Genomic DNA, 11,462 nt, shown 5'->3' on the forward strand with positions numbered 1-11,462 from the left:
TCAACCTACACCCCTCCCAGTTCTCCATCACGTCTTAACGTGGCCCGTGGTCACATGGCATTCTGTAGCAGGCCATGGACCGTTCCATCACAACACCTCCACTTCAAGGCGTGGTAAGTGAGATCCTGCCGCTTCAGACATTATAATTATGGCAGTGGTTTGGTTTTGTCCATATGTTTCTTTTTTGCATGTAGCACCCTAGGTTTCTCTCTCTCTCTCTCTCTCTCTCTCACACACACACACACACACATTCATAAACAAGTATACATAGTGCACTAAGACACACTCTCTCCCTCTTTCTCTCTCTCGCTCTCTCTCTCTCACACACACACACTGGTACTAAAAATCTAGATGTACAGCAATGTGTAAAATGACCACTGCATAATGGCAGAAGTATACTTGTGCAATGCAGATACAGATGTGCATTTAGGTTTTACCAAAGTATAGTTGTTGTAGACTCTCTCTCACACACACACTTTTGACTGGTTGTTTCTACTTCGACCAACTAAATATAAATAAGCCTAAGTATCTTGCCTGTTATATCTTTTAAATACAACCTATTGGTAGATGATGAATGGAAACAGAAGTTGTATCAGGGAATATATATTACTAACCAGGCTGGTCTGTTTATGATCTGATATCCTTAACATATGCTGTAATGAATCAGGTTACAGTAGTCTGTGCATGTGTAAAAAGACATCTGCCTGTATATGCTACAGTTATAATGGGGTCCATAATATGGGTCTTCCATATTGAAGAGCACACATTCTTTTGTACCAAAAACCCAGTGATACACACAGTGCACAGGACTGACTGTTGTGCTTTTAATTTTGTAGACAAAAGACTGAATATAATTCTCACTGTGAACAAAATAAATACATTTCATATGGCTGTGCCATATCATTTTGCATATCATATATTAAGATGCCTTTTATATTTTTTTCCCATATGCAATAAGGTGCCAATGTGCAATCTATTTTTAGGGTTTTGCCTTTACCTTTCTGATAGGACAGTGAATTGTGACAGGAAATGAGTGGGAAAGAGAGACGGGGTGGGATGATAGAATTACTATCGGATTCGAACCCAGGTCTCCGTGGGCATTAATGTATAAATATATAGGTATAGATACTGCAGTAACTTGTGTCAGCCACTTTTTCACCGCCAATAGCAGGCCAACTTTGTGCAACAAATCACTCCAGATTTTCACTCCAAAAGGATTGGCATGTTTCTGACATAGTACACACAGGGAATCCCTCTTTTCCCTGAATCCTATAAATCATGAGTTAAAACATTTGTTTTAAAGCTGGAAGCAATCTCATTGGATCTTCAAACTTTCTCATTATGTTACATCCCAAGGTGTTTTTGCCATTATGTGTTGCATCTTAACTTGTGTGGGCTTTGCTGTTTGATCTTTCTCTAGTGATTTTGTCCCATTCCTTTGAGCAGGTATAGTGCTGTTATTGAGAGCAGATTAGATTCAACTTTATTGTCATTGTGCAGAGTACAAGTACAGACAACGAAATGCAGTTTGTGTATAACCAGAAGTGCAAAAAAGCAGAAAAGTGCAATGTGATATCAAAGTCAAAGTCAAAGTCTGCTTTATTGTCAATTTCTTCACATGCCCAGACATACAAAGAGATCGAAATTACGTTTCTCACTATCCTACGGTGAAGACAAGACATATTGATAATGACTGACTGACTATTATTGTGTTACATGCTTCAAATGTAAAGCACTTTGAGCTGCATTCTGTGTATGAAAGGTGCTATACAAATAAAGCTTATTATTATTATTATTATTATTATTATTATTTTACCAATTAAGTCCACAGACAAACATAACATTCAAGTAAACAATACATGAGTAAATAAGAAGGCACATACAATGAAGAAATAAGAGCAGCAAAATTGGGTTGAAATTGTGCATAGACAGTCAATATAAAAAGTCAGGCCAATAAATGGCTGAGGTAGTTCTGTTTGACTAAGTAAGCAAGTGGCATAGTGGTGCAAGTTATGTAAGAGCAGCAGAAGTGTTTTCAGGACAACAGGACAACAACAACAAGTTGCAAAGTGTGCAAAGTGTGCAAGTGTACAAGTGGAGTAGTGCAAGTGGAGTAGTGCAGTATTGGATCCAATATAAGTATAAACAGGTGGTGTATAGACAGGATAATAAATATAGTGCAGTGTCGACAGTAGTATACAGTTGGTTTACAGAAGGTGGTTTAGAGTAGTATAAATTAAATATAAATATGTGCAGTGTATTAGCAGTTACCTTATAAGAGCAGAATAAATATGGCTATGTAGTATGAACAATGTATGAACAACATGTACAGATATGTACAATGTAATGGCAGTACCATTATAGTAGTAAGAACAATATAGATGCAGTGTATTAACAGATCACGTTCATGATGACGTTTTTACTGGGAAATTCTTTTCTCCCATGTGCATGCACAGCTGTGTTGACACAATTTTTGTCAAGAACTCAGCTAGCACCACATGTGCGGAACGCAGACACAGGAGCATCCCTTTGAGAGTTAAGTGAGCTGGTGGACAAACCCCAGAAAGTACAACATTCTGCCATGTATCCTTTATACTTGTGTACTTAAGTATAAGTATATATACTTTTTTTACTTAACACAGTTGATAGCCAATTTACTTACTGCCTAAAGAACTAATTAGGATTAGCTGTGACTAGATGGAACAAGTATGTGGTAGTGGTGTGTTCATGCACATGGGAAAAACATTTTTCCCAGTGAAAACATAATTGTGAACGTCATCTCATAATTGGTGGGAAACTGGGAGAAGAGTTTGCTTACAAAGTTTCTCAGTTGTGGGCTTGTTGTCACTTTTGTCATCACATTGTAGTTCATTTGTAGTCCATGTGGACTCTCATGTCCAACTATGTGAACTTGGGAATTTGACATTTTTTGTAACTTGAAAGCTGCATATCTTCTTTCACAAGCATCTTACATACTTTTAAACAAAGTTGTTTATTTAAAGAAGAAATCGAGTTTTCACACATATCTCTGTTTCCGCTAGCCTGGCCCCGCCCACCTAGATCATCATTTAGGGAAATCTAGTCTGGAACACCATCATAACTGTTTCCCATAGACAAGAGGGCAGTCCCAGATGGCATGAACGCACCATAGGATTCTTCAATCTTTGTGAATGAATTAGGCCACAACAGAGAAGGTTCATGTTCAAAGTGTTTGCCTGTCCAGAGGCAAACACTTTACCATGCCTTCATTAAATAGCTGTATCTTCCCTGCCAGAATTTTAAATATCCTGTAAACCCTGAGATTTGTTTGCAAACACCTTACACACTAGTTTTGCAAAACATCAGCTTTTTGCAGTAAATAAGCAAAAGATGCATATTTTGTGCACTTAACACAGATCTGTTCATTAATTACAATAGTATTAATTATAAGCGGGTTTAAGAGAATGGCTGGAATAAATATGTGTTAGGACAGTTGAGAGGGAAGGCACCTCTGTCCCTATTGGGCGTGGCTTTAGCACATGAAGCCAAGAACATACTAAATGGAAGATTGAATTCCATTTGAATATAAAACCTGAATTATTAGAAAGGGATATGGGACAATATAATGCATTAAAAATATATTGTGATATTGAGCAGTTAACTGCTTTAATTGTTTGATAATAAAAACAGTGATTTCAAAACAAAAAATAGGCCAACCGTCAGGTAATCAGTGTAACAATATTCTGAATAGCCTGCCACCTATTTAAATATCTGTATTTAAATACAGTTACTTATATTTTGTATTTTAATACTTCATCCTGTTACAGGCTACTCCCCAACACTCCCCTGTTTCTTTGCGAGCCTACCTGGCAGCTGTCCTAATACTTTCAGCCAGCAGGGGGAGATATTGTAATGCTACATCTCGTTTTGTAATTCCATCGAGTGGTTCGTTGATTACTGTCTGATTCGTTCACCTGTCAGTGCAATGCGCAAACGTACTGGCGGCTGGCGCTATTGTAATGATCAGTGATACACACAACACAACAGGCAGTGCACAATAGAAAAGCATCTTGGTGAGTCAAAAGATGTAACGTCAACGCATGGTTATAGGCTAAATCTGAATTGCATAGTATGTGTATCTCTCTCTCTCTCTCTTTTTAAATTCAGCCACACACTGGCATACAAGGCACTAGATTTAAACACTTCCAGGACATACACGTGCTAGGTTTCGCCAGGAGAGTACACGCGTAGGCTACATAGACAGTAAAAGAAAGGGTAGCCTACAGACGACTTTGCCGGGAAGCGTATGACGCGGAGGAAGTCTTAAAGAGATAAAAAAAAAACAACAAAAAAACGTAGACTATAATTGCAAATGGTTAGCCTATGTGGTGTGCATATTTCAATGTTTCGCTCTTTTATATCGAATTCTGTGCTCATGTCATTGTAATTAACCAGTAGTTACATATTAAGGCACTACTGAACGTAACAGTAAACAGGAATCGTTCAGCCAAGCACCTAATCAGACCTATCGTACTCTGATACAACCGCGCTGGATTCAATGTGCGTTTTACTATGCCCCGCCCACCAAGTCACGCACACAAAGTCGCTGCCGCCGCCATATAAAGTAGTTCTATATTAAAGATTATTTTACTCCGTGACATAAATATCCAAATATTTAAAACATATTTATTGAGTCGTTCGTGCCTTAAAGTGATACTGTTTTAAAACAACATTTCTATTTGACGTTGCTAGATCTGTTTGGCCGGAACCACTGCGGATGGATACAGCAAGGAGAAAAAAAACAATCCGTAGTATTAAAACCCGCGGGAGCAGCTGTTGGTAATATTGCAGCAGTCTAAGCGCGAATTGGTAGAGGTACACTCACAGAGTTTGAAATGCCACTTGAAATGCAGTCCATCTTCTGAAACCGGTGCAGTCAACTCCCACTTTGGAATATTACTTTCACTCGGAATCAGCAAGACTTTTTTTACTTATTTGATATACCTCAATCCTTCAGGTTTACTTGACCTATTTACATTTATACTGGTAAGTCCCCCCCAATGAAATAGGTATTTTCTAATCATTTCATTTATTGAGTCTGAGACGTCTTGAGTTTTCTTTAAATTGTTGATTATATGGTGCATATTTTTGGCATTTTGATTACAATCAAACATTTTAAGTAGTAGACTAGCGGGTTAGGTATAGACAATACTACATAAATGAAGTGAACCCTGAGGAGACAGCCCATGCAGTCATGCTTGTGGTGACACTGGCATTTAAATGCCGGTGCTTGCACTGACAGCTTTGCTTCGAGTTAAGTTCCATCCGCTACTTTTGGAGCTGAACAAATGCAATGATTTTTACCTGTAGCATATAACTAACGGAGCCTACAGCTTACCATTGGTGTATAAACACTGTTAACCTTTACAACTTAATTAATGTTGTCTTTCATTTGCAGGCAGTCATGCCACAAAGTCCGAGCATGGCGAGCAAGAATTATGACTATGACTACGACTCCTATCAACCCTATTTTTACTACGACAACGAGGACGAGGATTTCTACTATCAACAGCATGGTCAAACACAGCCCCCGGCTCCAAGCGAGGATATATGGAAGAAATTTGAGTTGCTACCAACACCGCCACTCTCGCCCAGCCGGCGACCCTCTCTCGCGAGTCTCTATCCCTCAACAGCAGACCAGTTGGAGATGGTTACTGAGCTTCTTGGGGACGACACAATGGTTAACCATAGTTTGATTTGCGACGAGGACAACGCAAAGTCTATTATTATCCGAGACTGCATGTGGAGCGGTTTTTCAGCGGCCGCTAAACTTGAAAAAGTCGTTTCTGAACGTCTGGCATCATTTCAAGCTGCAAGAAAAGAAGCCGTTGTCACGACTGAATCTACGGGGAGCGGTTCAAATCGACTGAAGTCTAACGTTTGCTACTTGCAGGATATCAATACCCCAGCGTCGGAATGTATTGACCCTTCAGTCGTGTTTCCCTACCCACTGACGGAAACCCCCAAACCCAGCAAAACATCACAGTCGTTGGCTGTGGGCCTACCTCTTGATACTCCACCCAATAGTGGAAGTAGCAGCAGTAGCGACAGTGATTCGGGTAAGGGAACATTTAACTGCTGTAACATTATTAACATTAGCCAACATTACTTCTGACATGTCCCCCTTTTACGCTCTATGTGTATATTTGTGTAGTCTGGCAAGTAGTGTGAGAGAATTTGTAATTTGGCGTGACTGAGTAATTTACTGGCAAATAACGTGTTAAATCCTGGGCTGTCGATGATGGTAGTTGCATAAGGTGCCCCCCCCCTTTCCTCCAGAGCTGCGTTTGGATGAAGATGAGCTCAATGCTGCAATGCTCTCATGGAGGAGAGGGCGGGGACGCATTGTAGGCTGTAGCTTAGTTTGAACAGTGATCAATGTGCAATATTTGACAGTGTATCCTTCTTATTTTAGACGACGATGACGACGACGACGAGGAGGAGGACGAGGAAGAAATCGACGTTGTGACTGTGGAAAAGAGGAAATATGTGAAGCGGTCGGAATCAAATTCTTCAGATGCTGCTTGCAGATCGCATCACAGTCCGGTAGTTCTGAAACGCTGTCACGTCAATGTTCACCAACACAATTACGCAGCACACCCATCTACCCGAAACGAGCAGCCTGCGGTCAAGAGGATTAAGTTCGAGAGCAACGGCAGCAGGGTGCTTAAACAAATCAGCAACAATCGAAAATGCACGAGCCCCAGGACGTCTGACTCGGAGGATAACGACAAGCGCAGGACTCATAACGTGCTTGAGCGACAGCGACGGAATGAGCTCAAGCGCAGTTTTTTTGCGTTGCGCGACGAGATCCCAGACGTGGCCAATAACGAGAAGGCCGCCAAAGTAGTCATACTCAAAAAAGCGACAGAGTGCATCGTCAGAATGCAGACAGAGGAGCAAAAACTAATTTCTGTTAAGGAACAGTTAAGGAGAAAAATGGACCAGCTTAATCACAGGCTTGACCTACTGAAGAGTTCGTAGTAATGGACAAAGGATGAGGGGTTCCATGCCCTCTGGACTGCTGCCTGAAAATACAGTTAAGCTCAAGACTGTTCCTCGAAAGCTCTGGCCACTCATGACATTGAAGCAATCTGATCTTTTTTGTATACAGTTTCACTGCCTTGTTTAAACATGGGCTACTGGAAGTCATCACCTCGTTTATTTTGTATTTAATTTTATTTTTCGTATACAATGGCAAGAAGATTTGCTACTGCCCTAAATAAATATTGTGTTTTTGTAAGATTTGTACATATTTGCTCAGATGTATTTCAGATGTTGTATTGATTCTGAATCATAAATGCATTTGTCTATGAAACCTCTTTGACTCATTTGTGACTCACTTTATTTTTAAACATCTCCTGAGGCCATTTTATTCACTGATTACAAACAGGGAATCCGTCTTCAAAGTGTGTCAGATGTGTTTTCCTGACTTGCCTGATAATAATATGCAAACTAGGCTATTGTGCTAATGAACATCCCATACCTGGCCCGACCCATTGAAATTGTGACTTAGTGGTGGGCAGTTGATGCAACTGACTTTACCATCAAAAAAAGCCTGTCCCTTGGGCTTACATACATACAGATCATCATACAGTGCTATTTATTATGGACTCTACATTGTGATATTGTGCCTAAAATACAGTGCACCTCATCTTCAACTAGGATAATGCTTTTATCATTTTACGTCACATATGTATACACGTACAACTGCATTTTGGACATTGAACTGATGCTTGTCAAAAAGGTAAAGGTTAGGCTATTATACAGTGTGTGTTACCAAATAGCACAATTTAAATCAACCAACAATCCTGAATGACCTTAGAGGGACATGCATTCATTTCAACCTTGCTCAAACCCTACATCTGCTGGCAATAAACTGCTAATTTAAACATTATCAGAAAGAACATAAACCGTTCTTTTAACATTATGATGAATCCTAGCCCTGAACAGGTGCAGGCCATGTTGAGTAGACTATAAACCTTACTAGAAGACCATATATGATAATTATGCCTGGTAAACATACAGTACATTAGCCTTAACATGTACAGGTGTGCAAACATATACATCATCTTTCAGGCAGAGTAGGATCTCTCTGCCCTATTTCTCTGCATGAGACAGCATCACAACCTAACCATAACCTGGCATCTCCTTGCATAACAGACTGATACTTTTGTCACTCAGCATGTAGCAATGACTTTGACCAAAGTGCTTGATCAAGTCTCCACTTTTACTCTGGTAGGGCTATCTGGAGCAGTAACTTAAACAATCTATAGGCCTGTGATGCAAATCATAACCAAGGCAGTTGCACTGCATGGATATATCCCTTCCGTAGTGAAAGATGCAGAGGAGATCAATAAATATTAAGGCATGACAATATAGTGAATAGCTTAGGCCTAATATAAAATCAAATTCTGAATAATCAAATGTGAAAAAGTTATTCAACTTGAAAATGTCCAACTTGCCTGTTATTCATTAAAACCATGACTATACACATGGCCACTATCCCCGGTCTGGTGGTTCAAGTTCAGCACAGCAGACTTGTGACGTCAAGTATCAGACTCTATGCAAAACGTGCTACAATGCGCATGCTGAGAGAGCACATGGAGGAGAGGACGTGATTTAGCTGCTAGGTAGCTATGTTTCTCAGATCAGATATCTTACCTTTCTGCCGGGGATTCCTTAACAACTATGAATGCAAGAGGTGAATAAAATGGTAGGTAATCAAGTATTATTATTATTATACTTAAACTGGCGTAGTGTACAACTGCACGTTACTCTGTATCATTAGAGAGCTGCTAGCTATGGGCTACGGTTGAACAGAAGTATGCATTTGCTGCTGCTACAGGTGTAACGTTAACGTTATTGCTACAGAAACTTGTATGGTTACTTTGTTTGATATCTATTATAACTCTCTTTAAATATTGTTAAACTACCAAGTATAAACGAACATACATTGTGACTCACCTGTCTGTCTGTTTTATCAGGCGACAACTTTACCTAATGTGTAAAGTTAACGTTAGGATTACATTGAAGGTGATAGTGAGGATTAACGTTGCTTTGAAATGTAAAGTTAATATGTGTGTGTCCTACACATAAGCAGCGGTGTTCGTGACAATGTTTCTAGTATATCTCATAATTTAAGTGGTAACGTTAACGAAGTGTCGAAGCATGTATGTATATGTATGTGTATATATATATATATATATATATATATATATATATATATATATATATATATATATACATACATACATACATACATACATACATACATACATACATATATATATCCTACCGTTGTATCCCAGTGCTGTAGTGTATTCTTAAACTCACGAGGAGGCATTTCCAAATTAGAACGCAGACCTGGTATGTCAAGGTAGATTGCAGAGCTGAAATGATGGGGTACTCGACTTTTAATTGTCTCTGTAAACTACCTTTTTACAGACTGTTTTTTGCTTGGACTGCTGTCAGTCTCAGCTCTGTGACTATGGGTGTACTGTAGCTCATAAATCTGTAAGGGGAGGAAGATTGGTCTATCATTAGGTGTCCTCACTGAGAGATTTACAAGGGATTTATGATGATGGGGAGCACTACAGAGCTGGACTGCAACTCTTTCACCCCCACTCCCCATCACCAAACTCGTCACCTCCTGCAGAGATGCCCAGAGCTCACTGGACCTGGCAGTCAGTAGTGCTGCTCACCCCTTGCCCTGGTGTCTCTCCGTAACACACACCAGTCACCTCATACAGTGGGGCTCTACTGCTACGGGTCAGTGGTTGTGGTGCTGAGCTTGAGTGCCTTTTGTTTTTGCAAGTTGTGTTAATACTCATTTAGTTTTAGGCAACAATCGAAAGAGCTCCTACATCTCTTCACCTCTAAAATGTTCATATGTCCTTTATATGTGAGTACTGCCCTGGGTTGTGTTTATCTTTTGATGTCTGGTCGTCAATGAGGTCACCAGATTATGCTCCCATTTTCTCTCCATGTTATGTATGAGACAGGGTGCTCCAGTGGGATTGCGGTGTCTGTTAGCTGCTGATGTTGTACTGGGTACAGAGGTCATGGCTTCTGAGTCTGGGGCGATCGTATGCGTGCATGTGGACCTCGTACAGCGGCTACATAATCCACCCCTGGCTATTAGTCATCGTGCAGGAGGCACGTGTTGTCATGCACACCCAGTCAGCTTTGGCAGGTGTCTCTGCATGCACAACTGATTAGGCTACTCTTTCGCTTGTGCCGGGTTGGTCCAGATAACATGCTGAGAGTGTGAAACTGGTCAAAAACTGGTCCCACTGTTTGGTGCTCCGTCCTGTCTTATGACCCGCACAGGATCCTGGCAATGATACATTGGGTTTTGTGCACAGGCCAATTCCTTGTTTTGTTTACCTGTGTATATATGTAAGTCTCAAGAGATGATGGATCTTGTCCTTTCAGTGTGATAAATGGTCATGCTGGTCATGGCCCTGCCCTCCTTTGTTTTGTTTTTCCCCAAGCAGTGTTGTGGGGCCCATCACAGGTTAACTGGGTTCAGAGCTGTCTATGTTTAACCTACACACTGGCCCCTGCAGAATGGATGACTAGCAGTCCGCTCCTGGCAGCAGCAGTGGTAAGGGCTGCCAGAGCGGGCTCTAAACATGGCTACTCATGGAAAGCTTGTTCCTAACATGCTACTAATGTGATACACGCACCTCCTATCCTTTTATCGCTGGTGTCACCGGGGTCGCCTGCCGCTGCTTGGTGTGTTACCCTTGCCCCAGCAATAAAACCCATTGCTGGTTTTATTTTCTGTCATCTCTCTCTCTCTCTCTCTCTCTCTCTCTCTCTCTCTCTCTCTCTCTCTCTCTCTCTCTCTCTCTCTCTCTCTCTCTCTCTCTCTCCCCAAGTGCTGAGTGGCACCATAGAAGGTACTAGGCAGGAGTGGGTGTGTAATCATGTGTGATGTCAGGCCTGTGATTGCATGCTTGTCACCAGGCTCTCACATGTTGTGTCGCAGATACCTCACGCCCAGAATTGAGGTTTAAATTAAGAGTCTACTCAGTTAACCTGACACTCTACTTCAGTTTCTAGGGTTAAATACATTTAACCCAATTGAGAGCTAGAGAGTGAAAGCGGAATCCTCTCAAAGAACTCTATTTGAGGACGGCAGGAGAACATAAAGCCATGAACCATGTCTCAATTTCATAGCATGCTAACACCTGGAAAAGTTTTACACTATCATTGGGGAGAACTGATCAGAATAGCCAACTCAGTTCTTTACAACCCCTCTGTTTACACTTCAATCCACTTGGCCACAGTTGCTAGCCTGGGGACAGCCAGACATTTCACAATTGGGAATGGGTCTGGAAAAGGTTCATTGACTTACGACTTCCAGCAGAGGCTTAACTAGCAATGAAATTGAACTTAAATTGGTACATTAAACT

At 40.8% G+C, this 11,462-nt stretch overlaps 1 protein-coding gene and 1 long non-coding RNA gene across 3 annotated transcripts in view; both read left to right on the forward strand.

Annotated features, from left to right (window-relative positions):
- The first annotated feature begins 4,815 nt into the window (after positions 1-4,815).
- Positions 4,816-7,357, forward strand: mycb (MYC proto-oncogene, bHLH transcription factor b). Of its 2 annotated transcripts, none has more exons than XM_048249455.1 (3): positions 4,816-5,025; positions 5,438-6,098; positions 6,455-7,357. In XM_048249455.1, the coding sequence occupies exons 2-3, from the start codon at positions 5,444-5,446 to the stop codon at positions 7,021-7,023; spliced, it is 1,224 nt and encodes a 407-aa protein (XP_048105412.1). In that variant the 5' UTR covers positions 4,816-5,025; positions 5,438-5,443; the 3' UTR covers positions 7,024-7,357. The 2 variants fall into 2 exon arrangements, with proteins under 2 accessions (XP_048105412.1, XP_048105402.1); XM_048249445.1 differs by lacking the exon at positions 4,816-5,025 and adding an exon at positions 5,131-5,293.
- Positions 7,358-8,567: 1,210 nt separating this feature from the next.
- The window catches only part of LOC125302848, a 52,081-nt gene continuing 49,186 nt past the window's right edge, over positions 8,568-11,462 (forward strand). Inside the window, exon 1 of the long non-coding RNA XR_007194978.1 lies at positions 8,568-8,755. This is a non-coding gene — a long non-coding RNA (uncharacterized LOC125302848). The remainder of the gene's footprint in view (positions 8,756-11,462) is intronic.

This window comes from Alosa alosa, chromosome 1 (genome assembly GCF_017589495.1).
Source record: "Alosa alosa isolate M-15738 ecotype Scorff River chromosome 1, AALO_Geno_1.1, whole genome shotgun sequence".
Lineage (NCBI taxonomy): Eukaryota > Metazoa > Chordata > Actinopteri > Clupeiformes > Clupeidae > Alosa > Alosa alosa.

Coding starts and splice junctions, on each gene's coding strand:
- mycb (XM_048249455.1), top strand. CDS start 5,444: ATGCCACAAAGTCCGAGCATGGCGAGCAAGAATTATGACTATGACTAC. Junction 6,099..6,454: donor CAGTAGCGACAGTGATTCGG/GTAAGGGAACAT, acceptor TTCTTATTTTAG/ACGACGATGACGACGACGAC.